The sequence below is a fragment of the Lates calcarifer genome, unplaced genomic scaffold (assembly GCF_001640805.2).
Source record: "Lates calcarifer isolate ASB-BC8 unplaced genomic scaffold, TLL_Latcal_v3 _unitig_2492_quiver_975, whole genome shotgun sequence".
Taxonomy (NCBI): Eukaryota; Metazoa; Chordata; class Actinopteri; family Centropomidae; genus Lates; species Lates calcarifer.
Genome location: NW_026116256.1, coordinates 12,094 through 34,235, shown reverse-complemented (window position 1 = coordinate 34,235; position 22,142 = coordinate 12,094). Strand labels below are relative to the sequence as shown.

Here is a 22,142-nt window from a genome sequence, read left to right as displayed (position 1 = left end):
GTTGTAGTTGTGGGCGCAGATGTTGATGTTGTTGGAGCAGCTGTTGTAGTTGTTTGGCGGCAGCTGTTGTAGATGTTGTAGCAGCCGTTGTGGTTGTTGGAGCAGGTGTTGTAGTTTGTGGGAGCAGCTGTTGTGGTGGTTGTGGGAGCAGCTGTTGTAGTTGTTGGAGCAGCTGTTGTTGTTGTGGGAGCAGCTGTTGTAGTTGTTGGAGCAGCTGTTGTTGTAGTGGGAGTAACTGTTGTAGTTGTTGGAGGAGCCGTTGTAGTTGTTGGAGAAGCTGTTGTAGTTGTTGGAGGAGCCGTTGTGGTTGTGGGAGCAACTGTTGTTGTTGTTGTTGGAGCCGTTGTTGTAGTTGTTGGAGCAGCTGTTGTGGTTGTGGGAGCAACTGTTGTTGTTGTTGGAGCAGCTGTTGTAGTTGTTGGAGCAGCCGTTGTAGTTGTGGGCGCAGATGTTGTTGTTGTTGGAGCAGCTGTTGTAGTTGTTGGCGCAGCTGTTGTAGTTGTTGGCGCAGCTGTTGTAGATGTTGTAGCAGCCGTTGTGGTTGTTGGAGCAGGTGTTGTAGTTGATAATTGTGGAGTTGTTAAATCCACAGTAACTATTGACAAGATTCTTCAGTTTAGAACTTATTGTAAATATTGTTGCTTTTCTACCAAATACATGATCAGGCATACCTTTATTTAATGTAGAAATACTTGAGATTTACTTTACAGCAGTGACCAGGTTAAACCACTGCATTAAGAAAACCTAGCTTTGATTTAATTTTTCTTCAACCAAACACAGTAAAACATGCCTAAAGCATAATAGAATTGATAATGGTCATGAGTTCTTATACAGAAACTATTGGGTGGTACGTGTCAAATATCTTTACCTTAACTTCATGTTGTTCTCATTTTCCATTATTTTGTTTCATGTTAGTCAATTAATTTTACATCATTCATCTTACCTGTTAGAATCAGGAAAAGTGATATGATCTGTGTGGTCCCCATCCTGTCAATGAATCTGTAAAATTAAACAAGACAGAAACTCACTCACAAATGTAGCATGTCAAACGATTTTTTTTTAACCTAAGAGAAACGCTTTACAGGGTGAGCCACCATATCTGCAGTGTTAATGGAGAATGAGCACACATCTATTACAAAACATAACTGTTGTGTAGATTTCTTTTGGAAAATTACCAGCAAATTACATATCCAACTCACTGGGGAGAATGGCTGCCAGTTATTTGGGAAAAAAGCTTATTTCCCTTAAGAAGTCCTCATTTCAGTCTCACTTCAGAAAATGCAACACAAAAATACCAACAAACTATGTCAAGTTGTTAGAAGTTAGTGCTAAAACTAAACACCTGCCTGACAAACTTCACCTCTTTCTTGTTATGTGAATGATAAATATCCTTGCTTTGTGTATTTCATCTTCAGTTTCTAATGTCTTTTTGTACAATTGCAGTATATAATCTCATCAAGGCCGTAGCTGATCTCCATAGAGAGAGGAGACTTCTCTTTAATCACCCTAAACACTAATCTGAGCATTAACTGGAAAGAGTTCTCTTAAAGAACCATTACTTCATCACTGTATTATATATTTTTTAAAGTTTGTATTTAATATGGATTTTGAACAAAATTAATAATTACATTTAAATAAAGCTTTAAATTACAAAAATCCTAAAAACAGGGATTTCAAAACATATTAGAAAAAGGTTAATGATCCCAGTGATAATCAATTATCACTTTATAATATATTATAATATAATATGATATAATATAATACAATATAACATATATATAATATCATATAATGAGATTAGGATAGAGGCTATTAATAACATTTGTTGCTATAATAATTAACCAGACATACAAACATTAAACTTACAGAGACATCACACACACTTAGATTATAAATGTACAAAAGTGTATATATAGATTTTAACATGCACTTACCCCAAATAAATAGATAATATTAGTTCCTCTCTTTTTCTCTGTAGATGTTTTTAAACTGTTTTGGTGGTAATAACATTCAGTCCACACTGCAAACCTTTCACCCTCTGTTACACTCCACATGTAATAAGGCCTTTATATATTGGGGTGGAATAAAGGCTAATGACGTGACTCACAGGTGATAAATTTTTCAGAAATGTTGTGACATCTTAGTGATGAACAAAACCCAATCGCAGTGTGTGTTATCTTTCAATCTGTCAGATTCTTGGCACAATACCATGGTATCCTCCCTCTTTTGTCATGTGAAACAAGGACAGTATGCTGGTGCATTCCGCCCATGTGAATGTTGAAAGAAGTTCTACCTGTTTAACAGGAAATTATCACATAAAATAATTGTGTATTGTATATAATGTTTTAGTGAAGTGAAATGGAACAGTAAGAAACACATCAAAAGTGAGATTATTACATATTAGCAAATTTTAATATATTAAGTGAATATTGTATTTGATATTTTGAGTTGTCTGAGTTAAATTGTAAAAAAAATTAACAATATAATTAAAGTACACTACAGTGGGGTTTACATGGACACATCCAAAGTAGCAACATCAGGTTAATTTCTTGAAATTTATTTTAGGTAGTGCTAAGCCATGACATCAATATGATCCAGTATGAAATCATTGTATTTAAAACAACAGTGCAGTGGCAGCAGTGGCCTCTGTAGCCACAAGTGGTAGAGACTCTAGTGCATTAAATTCTGTTGGGCTCTCATGTATGCCCTGCAAAATCATTTACATATCCCCTTCATTTCCATTGGCAGTGGAGTAGTTTATACTTGAAACATTATATTAAAAGTCATAGATTTAGTTTGAATATTTTATTTGGTTTATAAGGAGTTCATTCTCAAGTGTCCTAAACCATTTAAATAACTTTAAATTTTTATATCAAAAATGTTCTGTTTTGTAAACACATTGGAAAACAAGGCAGAACATAGAACCTAGACCTTACAAGTTCAGGTTATGGGAAAATCAAAGTTATGAATTGTTAAAAGGCCTAAATGAGAGGTGAAGGCTCATTCCCCAATACTTAGTCTGATATCTTGTGATATTCTTTTACAATAAATTTAACACAGACACTTGCATTTTCAATCCATTGTGTAGTGGGATATAATCTCCCTCTGACACATTAAGATATTGTAAACATTTGTAAATAATCCTCTAGCAGATGTGAAAGTCAACCTAATATGAGCTGAGCGGTAGTTGTAGCTAATACAAGTCCCCTGATTGGATAACAAGTTTTTCATTTATCCATTTAAGATGTCTGTCATGTAAGTTAGCCCGGTTATGCGTATCTGTAGCAAGAGACTTACTACAGATACCCTTCTTCAATCTGTTCTGCCACAGAATTACCAGGATGAGAAAAGGACACTTGTTGCCCTCAGGTTTCCTCTGAACTTCTTTAAAAAAGAAACAGACCTTGAAGAGTAGACATTATATCTGAGCTGTACGGCAGGGTTGCTGACTTCATTATATCCTGGAGGACAGTGAGTGAACAGATCATTTGGACACCATGTTTCTGTCAACACAATTATGTCAGTGTCTTTGAGTTAATAAATTCAGAGTTCAGGGAATTCCAACAGCTTATATGCAACTAATGCATTAAAGACAATCAGAATGAACCTGAATGGTGAGTCAAATATGAAAATACCTACAAACCATCTCTCAGAATCAAAATCGGTTTTGTTGGCCATGTATATTGAAGCACAGAAGGCATTTGTTGTTATTCCTTTAACAGAAATAAAAGAAAACATATAAAAAATATATTTTTTATATTTTAAAAATAATAATAATAATAATATACATGCTACAGATATACAGAAAATACTGATGGTGTGTACACAATATGGACAGTACACAATATACAATGTACATGTTTACAAATCTTTTTTTTTACATAAGACACAGGCAATACAAACACAATACATCTATATGTTTATAATACTGAATCATAATTTGACATATATTTTATGAAGTCTTGTATTATATTCATAAATACTATTACACTAACTATTGCTAATATTAGCACTATGAACTAAAAACACATTTCCATGTTGTTCTTTTACTCAAGTGACTAAGTGTTCTCAGTATGTATAACTTCGTTGCACAGGATGTGCAGTATTTCCCTGATGTGTTCCGACTCAGAGGCAGGAAGGGGCAGTAGGTTGGGCTACAACTTCAACATAGCTCCATTGCAGTGGGTGGGGAGGGAGACATGGGGCGGATGCTGCTTCAAGTCTCTGCTGCATATAGTGTAAAAGGGGTTGTTGGGTCAAGGAGGTAGCGTTCTCTAGTGGTGAGGTTGTGGGGGCATGGGAAGTAGGGGGTTCTGAAGTGTTGTGTCTCCTTACAGCAGGGGGAATAATCCTGGGAGGATGGATTCCTTCCCAGGACTGGGTCTTTGCTAATAACTTCATCCTCTCTTTGTGAAGATGGAGATCATTGATAGAGTTCCCAAGTGACAATGGTTGAGTGGAGGGCCAGGTGGACGTTGGGTGAGATGGCACATCCTCTTCTGATTTCCATATTAATGTCATGGATAACATGTAGAGGAGTATCTGTCCAAGACAGTAGGGTGGAGACCACAATAGTGGACACAAAAGTGTCAAGAAACTCTACTGGAATGCTCAGCCATCTTTCCCATTGCTTCAGCAGTGTTCTGATGGAGGCTGTGCAGGTCATGTGTTCCTCTGTGGATCACCAGGTATTGAAGGTTTCCAAGGGTCTCCTTTTCCCACAGCTCTAGGGTTAAGATAGCACTTTCTTACCAAGGAACAGCTTGTGCTCAGGAATTTCTCAGTGGTAAGCCAGCAGGACCACTTGTCATGTAAATATTAACTATGTACATATTGTTTATTACTGATGGGATATATTGTTATATTTTTATACTCTGAAGATAGGTGTTATATTATTATTTGATTTTTTAAATATCTATTTTTGAATTTTTCTGTTTATATATGTGAAATGGAGCACTGCAACACAACAATCTCCCACAAAGGATCAATAAAGTATTCTGATTCTGATTGTGAGGCTTGCTCTTCAGGCTGAGTGGAGGGGAGCTGAGAGGAGAAGAGCTGGTTGTGTGGAGATATCAGGAGTGCCAAGGTGGTGGTGTCCTGGGTGCAGAGCAGAGACAGTAAGGCAGAGACAGGGCAGGGGTTTGGGACACTGGTGGGGAGAGTCTGTGTCTCTGTACTTGTCATTGTGAGGGCTGAGGTATAGGGCTTGCGTGTTGAAGCACCTTTCTCTACTCTCAGAGTCCAGCTAAGCATGTTTGAGCGCCTATATACTTCCTTTGAGGTCAGACCTCATTGTTTCCTTTAAGCTGCTGGAGCTGACTATTTGGCTTTTCTAGCCCACAAACACTGGCAAAAACTGAAGCATGTGTTTCTGAAGATTGCAAAATGTCCTAATTGTTTAGGTGAGAGTTTGAGATGTACTCATGAGCTCACCTTTATAGCAGCCTCTCTTATTGAATACGCACGCGCACACACACACACACACACACACACACACACACCAGAGGGTGTATGCCCTGGCCATCAATAATCTGTAGTATTGAATTATAAAGTGGCCTATATCTATCTTACAATCTCTCTGCACTTAATTTATGATGCATTTGGTGATTTGGCCGGGTGAGGTCGGGTTCGGGTGGTTGAATAATGCATGTTTTTGTGGTTTGGGTGGTGTGGATTGGCTCCGACAATGGGTCGTGTGGGTGTGGGTAATAAAAAACCCTGACCTGTGCACCACACCATACACCTGTGTATCAATTATGTGAAAGACCCTATATGTTACCTGAGCAATTGAATTGCTGAAAATCAAATTGCAATGAAATTTCTGTGTAAAGTGTAAATAGGCAATACAGACCATTAACGCAGGGCAGCTTTAATGAGTAAAGAATCTTTAAGCATGAACATTTTCAGTAATTTCATCAGTGTCTCACAGAATACTTAATGATATCAGCCACCAAATGAACTTTTAAATGGGTGTTGTGATACTAGTTCATAAAATACATGTCACGACTGAGCTAGGAACACCAGAAGCAGAACACAGATTGCAAGACAAACAATGTTTATTTAGGAATAGGTGGTGTGAAGGGGTCAGGATGGTGCTGGTCCAGAGAGGGGTGCTGCAGCAAGGGAAGGAGTCCAGGGGTGGAGAAGGGTTGGCAGGACTGGAGGGAATGGCAGGTGGGCTGGTGGGCTGGCCGGCAGGCAGGAACTAGACAAAGACAACCAGGTAAGTAACGAACTGACTAGCAAAGGCAAAGAGGAGCCGAAGTTCTCTCAAGACAAACTATGTACTGGAGTGACGATCCGGCAGGGACTGAAGGCAGGAGCAGGGATTAAGTACATCCTGGGTGATGGGCTGATAGGAAACAGGTGAGCTTGATTGTAGAGGAATGGCAGGTGTGGAGTGGCAGATCCAGCAGGAGAGACAGAGAGCAAGGGGGAGGGGCAGGCAACACAGAGACAGACGAACAGACAGACTGACAGACAGGTCAAGGAGCTGACCTCGTGACAATACATCTGAGAGTGAGATAACTTTTTGACTTTAATATGTGAATTGTTGTTGCAGCAGTAGCCTAAAGTCTATCACAGAACAACAGTCTATTAAAGTGCTTCTTTTCTATGGAAGCTATTTTGGAAAATAGATTCATAGCTGATGCTGGTGGTTTTGCTGAGTTTGAGGTGATGTACTATAAGAACAACATCTCTCTCAGGCCGTCTGACAGTATTTGAATACTTTAGAATCACACAGGAAAATTAAACGAGTCACTCCCAGTCCTCACTCCACTCTATCTGAATAAACCTGGCTGAACTTAAGACATCATTGTGAAATTCATTTGCAATAAAAGAAACTTCAGGGTTTGATGCTCACTGCTATTTTAATTGGAACTCCTCATCTGAATCATATTCTGATCCATTTTCTCTTTACCCACCAGAATTGCAAAACATCACACAAGAGACAGTTTAAATTCTTTAAAAAAGCTGTATTCTGATCATTGTAACATTTCTGACAGAAATTGTAAACACTGAAAGAAAGCTTGCAGAATACAGCTATGCATGATTACATAAATATATTTGTATAGATAAGAATGTTGGCAGTGCATTGTTTTTACATATATATCATATACACCATGACCTTTGAGGAAATTATATGAGTTTGGAGTGTGAAGCCCACAAAGACCTGCATGTGTTCCTTCATTTAATTTAGGGCATACATCTTAACAATTTCACATTCATTCAGAGATGACAGAAAAGTTTAAATAAGACAGTATTAGTAATTGTCATGAAGATATTGCTATAACACAGTGCTCAGTGAACTGAGATACATTTGTGCACTAATAGTGCAGCAATTCAATTATTTTCTGACATCAGACAGTGTTGTTCTATTGTTTGACTTGCTAGTCTTCTGATGAATCAATGGACCAAGAATTTAAAGTTGGCTGTGTCATTCTGTCCAGGATCCTGGACGTTCCCTCACAGAGATCTGTTCAGTTCAACAGACAAACCTAAACCACTGCCATTAATGTGTCAGATTAGTGCACAGTTTAATTTAGTACAGATGCTATTGCTGGCTTGACAGTAGCCATGACAACAGCACCAGGCAGGATGCAGTGAAGAGACTGATCTTGTGGCTTACTCCACTTGAAGCTGTAAATGAGGAGAAAAGTGATCAAAACTTTAAATAAATGATTGTGCAACTTTTGACATTTCTGATCATCACTCAGTATTTCTTACGTGTGCCATTCACGGTGATGGAGCTGCCTTCGATGTCGAAGCCAGTGACGTTTGAAGCTGCTTTGATCAAAACACTTGCAATCTGAGTTTTATTAGGGACAGATGTGCTTATGAAACTAAGGTCCATTTTGTTGACGATTGATCCATTACTACAGAGGGAGTAACAAAAAGTATTGTATGAAATGTGAGATTTCTGCAACAACTCTTAAAATATAACAAAGTTTTAACAAAAGTACCTGAATTCCACTACATTCAAGGACCTGAAGGAAGAAGGGAATTCCGTTCGGTACAAAGGTTCAAGCTGTGGAGACCAAACAAAACGAATTGTATTCAAGCAGCTTGTATTTGTTTTGTTGCCTGGTGTATATTTCTTAAAATTTATTCTAAAGATGATATACCTCACTGCCATCCAAAATGATGTATTATTTGTTTAAACCTATTAATATTTTATGACATTTGTTTTTCAATAACACTGTTTAAATGCTTTGAGTGATCTCTCTGACAAAATAATACAATAATCTTGTTCTAAGGTTGATATTTACCTGACCCTTTATCATGGAAGCTCGGTTTTTAAAACCAGCTGATGATGGATTTGCCAGATCACTTGTAAATGTGTCCAAAACAGATCTGAAAACCACCCGTCTTGTTGTGAGTGCTAGAGTTGTAGGTGCAGCAGTTGCAGGAGTGGCAGTTGTAGAACTGGTGCTTGTAGGTACAGTGGTTGTAGTTGTAAGTGGACTTGCTGTCAAACAACAAGTAAAAAATTTGATCTGATTTGAAGTGAAGAATCTTATAGCTGATAAGTAATTAAAAAAAACAAGCATTCTAGCTCCTCACAAGGTAGCATTGAGAATATATTAGTATAACACAAAAAATGTGAAAATTGAAAAGTGAGTATTCTACATCCTCTTCTTTTCCTGCATTTCCTATATATTAACATAACTATTATTTACTTAATTAAAAACAGAGCATAAGCACCACGTTATTTCAGATCTCTCCTGTGTTTACTTACATATTACTTGGATTGTGTTGGTATTAAAGGTCACATTGAAACCATTGCTGGAATTACTTGCAGCGTCTATTAAAGTTTGAGCAACTTCACTATTCTGTGGGAGGTTTGTAGTGTTAGTAGTCGGATGGAAGGCAACCCCCAGATCAGCTTGAGTTCCCGTTGCTCGTGTAACAGCCCTATATCATAAAACCAATTGAAGCAAATGTCAAATAACACAATGAGACAATTATGTAACTGCATCCAAATGTGATATTTACAAGAAGTTATTAATTATGAACCATTGTTGGAAAAATGTTTTTACCTGAACTCTTTCACGAAGCAGCGATTAAACCGACGAGGAAATCTTGCTCTGTATGTTTTATTACACTGTAAAAATAAAGCAAAATTTAGTCCTTGGGTAGCTTTTATGCACAAACATAATATGAATATGAAGCAGAATTTATTATTATTATTTAATACATTTGTTATAGTTGTAGTAACTCAAGTGACTTGTATTTGACTGAAAAAACTGTCCAACTGGTCATGGGCAACAGTGACATAGTCAATGCAAAATGTATGGAATTAGGAATTTTACTCACTGCTCCTACAACTCGTTGTTCGAGAGCTTTGAATTGACTGCTGCTCCGGTTTTTGAGATCCTCTGTAAAAGTCTCGTTTGGCAATTCCGCTGAGACAGTATAAACAGGTTCAGATGCCAAGGGTGTTGTTGCCACAGTGGTAGTTGTTGCTGCAGCTGTTGTAGTTGTGGGAGCAGTTGCAGTTGTCGCAGCAGCTGTGGTAATTGTGGGAGCAGCTGTTGTGGTTGACGCAGCAGCTGTTGTAAATGTGGGAGTAGCAGATGTAGTTGTGGGAGCAGTATTTGTAGTTGTGGGAGCAGCTGTTGTTGTGGGAGCAATTGTTGTAGTTGTGGGAGTAGTCCTTGTAGTTGACGCAGAAGCTATTGTAGTTGTGGGAGCAGTTCTTGTAGTTGACACAGAAGCTGTTGTAATTGTGGGAGTAGCAGATGTAGTTGTGGGAGAAGCTGTTGGAGTTATTGGAGCAGCTGTTGTTGGAGCAGCTGTTGTAGTTGGAGCAGCTGTTGTTGTTGTGGGAGCAGCCGTTGTAGTTGTGGGAGCTACAGTTGTAGTTGTCATAGAAGCAGGTGTAGTTGTGGGAGCAGTAGTTGTCGCAGAAACTGTGGTAGTTGTGGGAGCAGCTGTTGTGGTTGATGCAGCAGCTGTTGTTGATGTGGGAGCAGCTGATGTAGTTGACACAGCAGCTGTTGTAGTCATGGCAGCAGCAGATGTAGTTGTGGGAGCAGCAGATGTTATTGTGGGAGCAGCTGTTGTGGTTGATGGAGCAACAGTTGTTGTGGGAACAGCAGTTGTTGTTGTTGAAGTAGTTGTTGTTGTTGTGGGAGAAGCTGTTGTAGCAACAGTTGTTGTTGTGGAGGCAGCTGTTGTAGTTGTTGGAGCTGTTGTAGTTATAGGGGCAGTTGTTGTTGGAGCAGCTGTTGTAGTTGTTGGAGCAGCTGTTGTAGTTGTTGGAGCAGCCGTTGTTGTTGTGGGAGCAGCTGTTGTAGCAACAGTTGTTGTCGGAGCAGTTGTTGTAGTTATTTGAACAGCAGTTGTTGTTGGAACAGTTGTTGTGGTTGTGGGAGCAGCCATTGTTGTTGTGGGAGAAGCTGTTGTAGCAACAGTTGTTGCTGTGGAGGCAGCTGTTGGAGTTGTTGGAGCAATTGTTGTGGGAGCAGCAGTTGTTGTTGAAGCAGCTGTTGTTGTGGGAGCCACTGTTGTTGTTGTAGGAGTAGCTGTTGTTGTTGTGGGAGCAGCTGTTGTGGTTGCTGGAGCAACAGTTGTTGTTGTGGGAACAGCTGTAGTTGTGGGAGCAGTAGTTGTAGTTGTTGTAGCAGCCGTTGTTGTGGGAGCAGTTGTTGTAGTTGGAGCAGCTGTTGTTGTTGAAGCAGCTGTTGTTGTGGGAGCAGCTGTTGTAGTTGTTGGAGCAGCCGTTGTTGTTGGAGCAGCTGTTGTAGCAACAGTTGTTGTCGGAGCAGTTGTTGTAGTTGTTTGAACAGCAGTTGTTGTGGGAGTTGTAGGAACAGTTGTTGTGGTTGTGGGAGCAGCTGTTGTTGTTGTTGGAGCAGCAGTTGTTGTTGTTGGAGCAGCTGTTGCAGTTGTAGGAGCAGTTGTTGTTGTGGGAGCAGTCGTTGTAGTTGGAGCAGCAGTTGTTGTTGTTGGAGCAGCTGTTGCAGTTGTAGGAGCAGTTGTTGTTGTGGGAGCAACAACAACAACAGTTATTGTGGTCGTGGGAGCAGCCATTGTTGTTGTGCGAGCAGCCATTGTTGTTGTGGGAGAAGCTGTTGTAGCAACAGTTGTCGTTGTGGAGGCAGCTGTTGTAGTTGTTGGAGCAGTTGTTGTGGGAGCAGCTGTTGTTGTTGGAGCAGCTGTTGTTGTTGTAGGAGTAGCTGTTGTTGTTGTGGGAGCAGCTGTTGTGGTTGCTGGAGCAACAGTTGTTGTTGTGGGAGCAGTCGTTGTTGTGGAAACAACTGTTGTAGTTGTTAGAGCAGCCGTTGTAGTTGTGGAGGCAGCTGTTGTTGTTATAGGGGCAGTTGTTGTTGTGGGAGCAGCAGTTGTTGTTGGAGCAGCTGTAGTTGTGGGAGCAGCTGTTGTAGTTGTTGGAGCAGCCATTGTTGTTGTGGAGGCAGCTGTTGTAGTTATAGGGGCAGTTGTTGTAGTTGGAGCAGCAGTTGTTGTTGTGCGAGCAGCCATTGTTGTTGTGGGAGAAGCTGTTGTAGCAACAGTTGTCGTTGTGGAGGCAGCTGTTGTAGTTGTTGGAGCAGTTGTTGTGGGAGCAGCTGTTGTTGTTGGAGTAGCTGTTGTTGTTGTGGGAGCAGCTGTTGTGGTTGCTGGAGCAACAGTTGTTGTTGTGAGACCAGCTGTTGTTGTGGGAGCAGCCGTTGTGGTTGTTGGAGCAGCGGTTGCTGTTGTGGGAGCAGTTGTTGTTGTTGGAGCAGCTGTTGTTGTTATAGGGGCAGTTGTTGTTGTGGGAGCAGCAGTTGTTGTTGGAGCAGCTGTTGTTGTTGTTGGAGCAGCCGTTGTAGTTGTTGGAGTAGCCATTGTTGTTGTGGAGGCAGCTGTTGTAGTTATAGGGGCAGTTGTTGTTGAGGGAGCAGCTGTTGTTGTTGGAGCAGCTGTTGTTGTGGGAGCAGCCGTTGTTGTTGTGGGAGCAGCTGTTGTAGCAACAGTTGTTGTCGGAGCAGTTGTTGTAGTTGTTTGAACAGCAGTTGTTGTGGGAACAGTTGTTGTGGTTGTGGGAGCAGCCGTTGTTGTTGTGGGAGCAGCCATTGTTGTTGTGGGAGAAGCTGTTGTAGCAACAGTTCTCGTTGTGGAGGCAGCTGTTGTAGTTGTTGGAGCAGCTGTTGTGGTTGTTGGAGCAGCTGTTGTTGTGGGAGCAGCTGTTGTAGTTGTAGGAACAGTTGTTGTAGTTATTGGAGAAGCAGTTGTTGTTGTTGTGGGAGAAGCTGTTGTAGCAACAGTTGTCGTTGTGGAGGCAGCTGTTGTAGTTGTTGGAGCAGTTGTTGTGGGAGCAGCTGTTGTTGTTGGAGTAGCTGTTGTTGTTGTGGGAGCAGTTGTTGTGGTTGCTGGAGCAACAGTTGTTGTGGGACCAGCTGTTGTTGTGGGAGCAGCCGTTGCAGTTGTAGGAGCAGTTGTTGTTGTGGGAGCAGCAGTTGTTGTTGGAGCAGCTGTTGTTGTTGTTGGAGCAGCCGTTGTTGTGGAAACAGCCGTTGCAGTTATAGGGGCAGTTGTTGTTGAGGGAGCAGCTGTTGTTGTTGGAGCAGCTGTAGTTGTGGGAGCAGCTGTTGTAGTTGTTGGAGCAGCCATTGTTGTTGTGGAGGCAGCTGTTGTAGTTATAGGGGCAGTTGTTGTAGTTGGAGCAGCAGTTGTTGTTGTGCGAGCAGCCATTGTTGTTGTGGGAGAAGCTGTTGTAGCAACAGTTGTCGTTGTGGAGGCAGCTGTTGTAGTTGTTGGAGCAGCTGTTGTAGCAACAGTTGTTGTCGGAGCAGTTGTTGTAGTTGTTTGAACAGCAGTTGTTGTGGGAACAGTTGTTGTGGTTGTGGGAGCAGCCATTGTTGTTGTGGGAGAAGCTGTTGTAGCAACAGTTGTCATTGTGGAGGCAGCTGTTGTAGTTGTTGGAGCAGTTGTTGTGGGAGCAGCTGTTGTTGTTGGAGTAGCTGTTGTTGTTGTGGGAGCAGTTGTTGTGGTTGCTGGAGCAACAGTTGTTGTTGTGGGACCAGCTGTTGTTGTTGGAGCAGCCGTTGTGGTTGTTGGAGCAGCGGTTGCTGTTGTGGGAGCAGTTGTTGTTGTTGGAGCAGCTGTTGCAGTTGTAGGAGCAGTTGTTGTTGTGGGAGCAGCAGTTGTTGTTGGAGCAGCTGTTGTTGTTGTTGGAGCAGCCGTTGTTGTGGAAACAGCCGTTGTAGTTGTGGAGGCAGCTGTTGTTGTTATAGGGGCAGTTGTTGTTGTGGGAGCAGTAGTTGTTGTTGGAGCAGCTGTAGTTGTGGGAGCAGCTGTTGTAGTTGTTGGAGCAGCCATTGTTGTTGTGGAGGCAGCTGTTGTAGTTATAGGGGCAGTTGTTGTTGAGGGAGCAGCTGTTGTTATTGGAGCAGCTGTTGTTGTGGGAGCAGCCGTTGTTGTTGTGGGAGCAGCTGTTGTAGCAACAGTTGTTGTCGGAGCAGTTGTTGTAGTTGTTTGAACAGCAGTTGTTGTGGGAACAGTTGTTGTGGTTGTGGGAGCAGCCGTTGTTGTTGTGGGAGAAGCTGTTGTAGTTGTGGGAGCAGCTGTTGTTGTTGTGGGAGCAGCCGTTGTTGTGGGAGCAGCTGTTGTAGTTGTTGGAGCAGCTGTTGTAGTTGTTGGAGCAGCTGTTGTGGTGGTTGGAGGAGCTGTTGTAGTTGTTGGAGCAGCTGTTGTTGTTGTGGGAGCAGCTGTTGTTGTTGTGGGAGCAGCTGTTGTAGTTGTTGGAGCAGCTGTTGTGGTTGTTGGAGCAGCTGTTGTGGGAGCAGCTGTTGTAGTTGTAGGAACAGTTGTTGTAGTTATTGGAGAAGCAGTTGTTGTTGTTGTGGGAGAAGCTGTTGTAGCAACAGTTGTCGTTGTGGGAGCAGTCGTTGTAGTTGGTGGAGCAACGGTTGTTGTTGTTGTTGGAGCAGCCGTTGTAGTTGATTGCGGCTTTGCTAAATCCAAAGTAACTATTGACAAGAATGAGCAATTTAGAAACTGTTGTAAATATTGTTCTTGTTTCACCAAATACATGATCAGGCATATTAAGCATTATGTAAGAAGAAATTAAGAAGTTTTACTTCATAGCATTAACCAGGTTAAACCACCAAGATAATATAATATTGGGTTCATCTGTCCTCACACAAAAACAGTAAAATATATGTCAAAGTCGACAACTAAAAGCCTGTTTTTTTTTTGGCAAATAATCATGACACAAGTGTCATAATGGAATAATGAAATTGCTAATAGTCATGAATTCTTATTAAAAAATGCTGTGTGAGATGTGGCAGAAGATCTCTACCTTAACTTCATGCTGTTTTCTCCAGGATTTCCATTATTTTGTTTCAAGATAGTCAATCAATTTAACAACATCCAGCTTACCTGTTAGAATCAGTAAAAGTGATATGATCTGTGTGGTCCCCATCCTGTCAATGAATCTGTAAAATTAAACAAGACAGAAACTCACTCACAGATGTAACATGTCAAAAGATTTTTTTATTTTTTTTATTTTATTTTTTTTACCAGAGATAAACGCTTTACAGGGTGAGCCACCTTATCTGCAAGCTTAATGGAGAATGAGCACACATCTATTATAAAACAAACCTTAAGAAGTCCTCAGTTCAGTCTCACTTCAGAAAATGCAACACAAAAATACCAACAAACTGTGTCAAGTTGTTAGAAGTTAGTGCTAAAACTAAATGCCTGCCTGACAAACTTCACCTCTTTCTTGTTATCTGAATGATAAATATCCTTGCTTTGTGTATTCCATCTTCAGTTTCTAATGTCTTTTTGTACAATTGCAGTATATGATCTCATCAGTTGTAGCTGATCTCTATAGAGAGAGGAGACTTCTCTTTAATCACCCTAAACACTTATTTGAGCATTAACTGGGCTGAAATGTCCTTGAGCAAAAAATTTGTACCCCTTTTACTGCAGGGTGAGCTGACCCTGATCTCTGACCATACTTTAGAGAAGGATGCAAAGAGTTCTCTTAAAGAACCACTACCTTATCACTGTGTTATTATTATTTTTTTTAAGTTTGTACTTATTGTTATTTGAACATAATAATACAAACATAATAATTTGGTTTAAATAAAGCTTTAAAAAGGTTAATAATCCAGGTGATAATCAATGATCACTTTATTATATAATATAAAATAATGAGACACATTTTGTACATTTGCAAAATTAGGATAGAGGCCATTGATAACATTTGTCGTTATAATAAATAACTAGACATACAAACATTAAACTCACACAAACATACACACACACTTAGATTATAAATGTACAAAAGTGTAAATATAGATTTTAACATGCACTTACCCCAAATGAATAGATATAAGATGAAACGTTTTAATTCCTCTTTTTTCTCTGATGTAGATTATTTAAAACTGTTTTGGTGTTTAATTAATTGCAGTCCACACTGCAAACCTTTCACCCTCTGTTACACTCCACATGTAATAAGGCCTTTATATATTGGAGTGAAATAAAGGCTAATGATGTGACTCACAGGTGATAAATTTTTCAGAAATGCTGTGGCTTTTTTAATGATGAACTCAATCACAGTGTGTCTGTCAGATTCTTGGCACAGTAACACAGTATCCTCCCTCTTTTGTCATGTGAAACAAGGAAAGTATGCTGGTGCCATGTGAACGATGAAGGAAGTTCTACCTGATTAACAGTAAGTTACGACAAACAAATAATAGTATATTATTTATAGTGTTTTCGTAAATTGAAATGAAACTGTTTTTGCAGCTGTTGTAGTTACCACAGTTGTTGTTGGAGGAACAGGTGGTGTAGTTGCAGCAGTTTTTGTCATTTATTTCCAAATAAATAAACAAAATATATTTAATGATATTGTATATGATATTTGGAGTAATTAGTAAGCATTTGTAAATAAATGAAACAACACAATTAAAGCACACAACAGTGATGTTTATATGGACACATTCAAAGAAAAGATACATCAGGTTAATTTTCCCAAATTTATTTTAGGTAGTGCTAAGCCATGACATCAATATGATCCAGTATGAAATCATTGTATTTAAAGCTGCAGTTTTGCTGCACAGTGGCAACAGTGGCCTCTGTAGCCACAAGTAGTAATTACAGTACCCAAGCACATAAAAATTCTGTTGGGCTCTGAGTGCTTAAAGGTACTGGGAAAAAAAGCATCCCTAGAAGCAAACAACTTGTGTACAAGCTTGTGTAATTGTCTTAGACCATTTAAATAACTTGTTTCTTTTCACTTTTGCTCTCTATTTTGAAATCACTGAGTGTCCCTCAAAGACAAAACCAAAAACAACAGACAATGAAGTGACTCGACTCGACTAGACTTTACGAGTTCAGGTTATGGAAAGATCAAACTTATGAATTGTTAAAAGCCCTAAAAGCCCCAATTCCCCAATACTTTATTTGATATCTTGTGACTTTTTTACAATAGGTTTGATACAGACACTTGCATTTTCAATCCATTTTGTAGTGGGAGATAATCTCCCTGAAAGTCAGCCTAATATGAGTTGTGCAGTAGTTGTAACTACTACAAGTTCCCTCACTGGATAACAAGTTTTTCATTTATCCACTTAAGATGACTGTCATGTATGTTAGCCTGGTCAATCATGTTATTGCACAAACTATTGCTATTGCCAATATTAGCACTATGAACTAAAAACACATTTCCATGTTGTTCTTTTACTCAAGTGACTAAGTGTTCTCAGTATGTATAACTTTGTTGCACAGGATGTGCAGTATTTCCCTGATGTGTTCCAACTCAGTGGCAGGAAGGGGCTCTCTCTGACTGTTAGATAGTATTTGAATACATTAGAATCACATTGGAAAATTAAATAATGTGTCACTCCCAGTCCTCGCTATCTGAATAAACCTGGCTGGCTGAACGTAACACTATTGTGATATTCAGTTGCAAGAAATGAAACTTCAGGGTTTGATACTCGCTGCTGATCCATTTTCTTTTTACTCATCAAAATTGCAAAAACATCACACAAGAGACAGTTTAAATTCTTCAAAAATGTTGTATTCTGATCATTGTAAAGTTTCTGACAGAAATTGTAAACACTGAAAGGAAACTCACAGAATACAGCTATGCATGATTACATAAATATATTTGTATAGATAAGAAAATTGACAGTTCATTGTTCTGACATATATATCATGTACACCATGACCTTTGATGAGGGTTTAGGAGTGTGAAGTCCTCAGTGACCTGCATGTGTTCCTTCATTAATAGCTAAAAACGTAATTTTACATTCATTCAAAGACTGCAGAAAGGTTCAAGCAAGACAGCATTAGCAGTTGTCAAAAGTTAAATATTGCTATAGCACAGTGCTCAGTGAACCAAGATACATGTGTACATTAACAATGCGACAGTTCCGTTATTTCTGACATCCCAGGGCTTAATAGATAGTGTTGTTGTAGTGTTTGGCTTGTCATTGTTGTGATGATTCAGTGGACCAAGAGCTTACAATTGGTTGTGTCATTCTGTCCAGGATCCTGGACGTTCCCTCACAGAAATTTGTTCAGTTCAACAAACATACCTAATCCACTGTCATTAATGTGTCTGATTAGTGCACAGTTGAATTTGGTGGTGAGCTCTCCAAAGCCAAATAACACAGATAACAGAGTCTTATTTCATACCAGAGATGGTGGCCATGTTCTAAAGGAAATCCAAAGGGAATTTAGTACAGATGCTATTGCTGGCTTGACAGTAGCCATGACAACAGCACCAGGCAGGATGCAGTAAAGAGACTGATCTTATGGCTTACTCCACTTGAAACTGAAATGAGGAGAAAAGTAATCAAAACTAAAGTAAATAAATGATTGTGCAACTTTAGAAATTTATGATCAAGTATCACCCAGTATTTCTTACATGTGCCATCCATGAGGATGGAGCTGCATTCGATGTCAAAGCCGTCAATGGTTGAAGCTGCTTTGATTAAAACATTTGCGATCTGAATCTTATTAGGAACTGGTGTGCTTACAAAGCCTAGGTCAAGTTTGTTGATGATTGATCCATTTCTGCAGAAGGAGCAACAAAAAATATTGTATCAAATGTGGGATTTAGGCCACTACTCTGCTACACTACTACTACTGCTTTAAGTATAACAAAGTGTTGGCAAAGTACCTGAATCCCACCACGACCAAGGACTTGAGGGAAATAGGGAATTCTATTTGGTACAAAGGCTCAAGCTGTAGAAACAAAAACACATTGTATTCAAATACTTTATACATGTTTTTTTTTTTTTGTTTGTTTGTTTTGTGTTTTTTTTTTGTGTGTGTGTGGTTTTATTTGTCTCTATATATTTTCCCTGATGTCTTTATTATCAATTACCTCTGTAAATTTTAATAATTTTCCTTTTTATGCACAATATATAGATTGTCTAGTAAGCAGCCATTTGTATTTTTCATATTTATCTACTATTTGTAATGCACAAAACAGAAATTGGCCAAGAGACAGAAAGCAAGGGGGAAAACAGCAAGGGGCATCAGTATAGTATTTAAAAGAACACAGGAACTATTTATTGTTTACTGTAACATTAAGACATTAAGATGTATATTTCTAGGCAGTGTTCACATTTTTTGTATTTATTGTAGATTTATTGTATACAATATAAATATACATGTTATACATATATATACATATTCTTTTTAGTGGTTGACACTTGCCCAACACCTTGTCGCAAAAAGCATCACTTGACCTTTATTCTGAAGATGATGTTCCTCACTACCATCATATATAAATATGTATTCAGTATGTAGCACCATTGATGAAATGGATGCATTACGTATTCATAGTTTATTCACTTATGTTTAGTAATATTATTTTAATTTGAGTAATGGCTCAGTCTCTCTGATAATAAGACAATTATTAGACAATACAATAAGGTGTACCCATTATAGGATGAAACTTACCTGTTCCTTAATCATTGAAGATCGGTTTCTAAAAGCTGCAGATGATGTATCCAGCAAATCACTTGTAAACGTCTTCAGAAGTGACCTGAACGTCACATGCCTTGTTGTGAGTTCTACAGTTTTAGTTGCAGCAGTTGCACCTGTAGCGGTAGGTACAGCAGTTGTAGGTGCAGTAGCTGAATGTCCAGCAGTTGTAGATGCAGCAGTTATACTTGAATCTGTAACTAGACTTGCTGTAAAACATTTTTTAAAAACACTGAAGTAAATTAAAATTAGCTTTTGCATTTTAGAGAATTATTAAGTTTCTCATTTAAAAAAATATTACAGTTAACAAATAATTGACATAACAAATCATTCTGACCACATATAAGGTAGCACAGAGAAAATATAATCCTGCTATGCATAGCACTCTTTAATGGATGGATTGACTGAAAAATTACAGTTAAACATGAATTTGATCTTTACTTAAAAGTCTTGTAAAGCAACACTATTTTGTTGCTGACTCATTAACAGTATCCCCATATCTGCTTGAGTTCTGTCAGCTCGTGTTAGGCCAGGAGGAACAAGTCTGCATTGTAAAACCAAATGAGACAAATATCAAGTATCAATTAACTTTATCCAAATTTACACAGCAGAATAAACAAAGTGAGTTACTAATCCTGCACATGAATCAAATTTGTGAACCACAGTTGAAAAAAGGTTTTCACCTGAACCTTTTCAGATAGCAGTGATTAAACCGACGAGGAAATCTTGCTCTGTACATTTTGTTACACTGTGTAAAAGAAGCAAAATGAAGATCTTGGGTATCTTTCAAGCACAATTTTCATAAAATGAATTCAAACAGAAATTAAAATTTTGTACTTGATTACCATCCAGTCGATCACATGCAACAGTGACGCTGTCAATGAAAAATGGTTACAATTTGAAATTTTATTAACCGCTCCTACAACTCGTTTTTCAAGGTCTTTGTATTTACTGCTGTTTGGGTCATTAAGATCATCTGTAAATGGCTCCTCTGGCAAGTCTGCTGAGATAATATACATGGGCTCAGGAGCCAAGGTGGTTTTAGTCACAGTGGTGGTTGTAAGTGCTGCAGTTGTTTTTGGAGCAGGTGTTGATGTTGTTGCAGCAGGAATTGTAGATGTAGCAGTTATTGTCAGAGAAGGTTTTGTTGTTGTTGGAGGAAGTGTCGTAGTGGTTGCAGTTACTGTCAGAGCTGGAGTCGTAATTGTCAGAGCAGGATTTGCATTTTCAGTAATTTCATCAGGTATGTGTCTCACAGAATACTAAATGCTGTCAGCCACCAAGTGCACTTTTAAATGTATGTTATGCAACTAGTTCATAAACTACACCTGAGAGTGAGAGAACTGAGAGAAGCAGCAGTAGCCTAAAGTGTTATGAACTCTAGTTTAGGACCCCAATGCAGAGAACACACACACAGGTAGGTACCAACAGATGGCTCTTTAATCAGGCACTGATGAAAAACACAGGAACAATAGGCAGGCAGCGTGGCAGGCGACTGGCTGACTAAAGAAAGTACTGAAGACACGAGGAACAGAAAACGCTGCCACTGGAGAACACAGGTAGCCACAGAGAACAGGAGAATCCAAAAACACAGGTAGCGCTGAGAGCTTGCACACTGGATACAGCAAGGAATACTCTGGCAAAGGGCTGGGGTGAAGGCCGGGCTTAAGAAGGCGAAGGGAGAACGAGCGGAGTGGAAACAGGTGTGTGTAATCAGCCAGCAGGAGGAGACAGCCACACCCCTAGCAACACACCAGCTCTGCAACCAAACAGAAAAAAGGGAAGGGGGAACAGAGAGAAAAAGCACAACACAAAGACAAACTAACCCAAACCATAACAGTACCCCCCCCTCAACGGACGCCTCCTGGCGGCCTACCAGGCTTGTCGGGATGCCTGGTGTAAAAGTCATTAATGAGTTCAGGGTCCAGGATGAGTGAGCGAGTGATCCAGGAACGTTCCTCTGGCCCGTACCCCTCCCAGTCCACCAGGTATTGAAAGCCCCGACCCCGCTTCCGCACATCCAACAGCTGCCGGACAGTGAACGCAGGGTGGTCATCGATGATCCGGGGGGGTGGAGGGGGTTCGGCCGGAGGGCACAGAGGACTGGTGGAGACAGGCTTGAGCAGGGAGACATGAAAAGACGGGTGGATATTGAGGGAGGGGGGCAACTGGAGTCTCACCACACTGGGGTTGATGATGCGGTCGATAGTGTATGGGCCGATGTATCTGGGGGAGAGTTTGCGGGAGTCAGACCTGAGAGGAAGATCACGGGTGGAAAGCCAGACCTTCTGGCCGGGTTGATACAGGGGAGCAGGAGTGCGGTGACGATCAGCCAACCTCTGGTTCCGAGCCGCAGTACGGGCTAGAGCTGCTTGGGCTTCACGCCAGACTTGGCGGGCACGCTGGAGGTGCGCCTGCACCGAGGGAACTGCCACTTCGGTCTCCTGAGCAGGGAAGAGAGGAGGCTGAAAGCCATTAGCAGCCATAAAAGGAGACATACCTGTGGCTGAGCTGACCAGGGAGTTGTGAGCATATTCGATCCAGGGAAGGTGGGAAGACCAGGAGACTGGGTGATTAGAGGCAACACAGCGAAGGGCTGCCTCCAGATCCTGGTTGGCCCGCTCAGTCTGGCCATTAGTCTGGGGATGGTAACCAGAGGATAGACTGGCTGTAGCCCCCACAGCTCGGCAAAAAGCCTGCCAAACTCTGGAGGAAAACTGAGGTCCTCTGTCGGAGACGATGTCCTGGGGGATTCCATGAAGCCTGAACACATGCTGAATGAGTAGATTAGCAGTCTCTAGGGCAGAGGGAAGTTTAGAGAGCGGGATAAAATGGACAGACTTGGAGAATCGGTCAATAACAGTGAGAATGGTGTTGTTACCATCAGATGGTGGCAGTCCAGTGACGAAGTCCACGGCAATGTGAGACCAGGGACGATGGGGTATGGGAAGAGGGCGTAGGAGACCAGCAGGAGCACGATGAGAAGACTTGTTCCGGGCACAGACTGAGCAGGCAGAGACGAACTCCTTAGTGTCAGCGGACATGGAGGGCCACCAGAAACGCTGACGAAGCAGAGCCAGGGTCCGGTGAAACCCAGGATGGCATGCCACCTTGGAGGAGTGCCCCCACTGGAGCACAGGGGAACGGACAGGCTCTGGGACAAACAGGCGGTTGGGAGGACCACCCTCCGGGGTAGGATG

The 22,142-nt window shown here is 40.6% G+C and overlaps 1 protein-coding gene and 1 long non-coding RNA gene across 2 annotated transcripts; both read right to left on the bottom strand.

Moving 5' to 3' along the window:
- Positions 1–131: 131 nt before the first annotated feature.
- Positions 132–2,035, bottom strand: LOC108892815 (uncharacterized). The gene is made up of 3 exons (XR_001962534.2): positions 1,935–2,035; positions 944–999; positions 132–595 (listed from the first exon to the last, which is right to left on the bottom strand). It is a non-coding gene; the product is annotated as an uncharacterized LOC108892815 (long non-coding RNA).
- A 7,009-nt stretch (positions 2,036–9,044) lies between these two features.
- LOC108892813 (probable cyclin-dependent serine/threonine-protein kinase DDB_G0292550) lies at positions 9,045–18,933 on the bottom strand. Its single transcript, XM_018690538.2, has 4 exons — positions 18,919–18,933; positions 14,374–14,417; positions 9,322–13,961; positions 9,045–9,109 (listed from the first exon to the last, which is right to left on the bottom strand). The coding sequence occupies exons 1-3, from the start codon at positions 18,931–18,933 to the stop codon at positions 9,431–9,433; spliced, it is 4,590 nt and encodes a 1,529-aa protein (XP_018546054.2). The 3' UTR covers positions 9,045–9,109; positions 9,322–9,430.
- Positions 18,934–22,142: the final 3,209 nt, after the last annotated feature.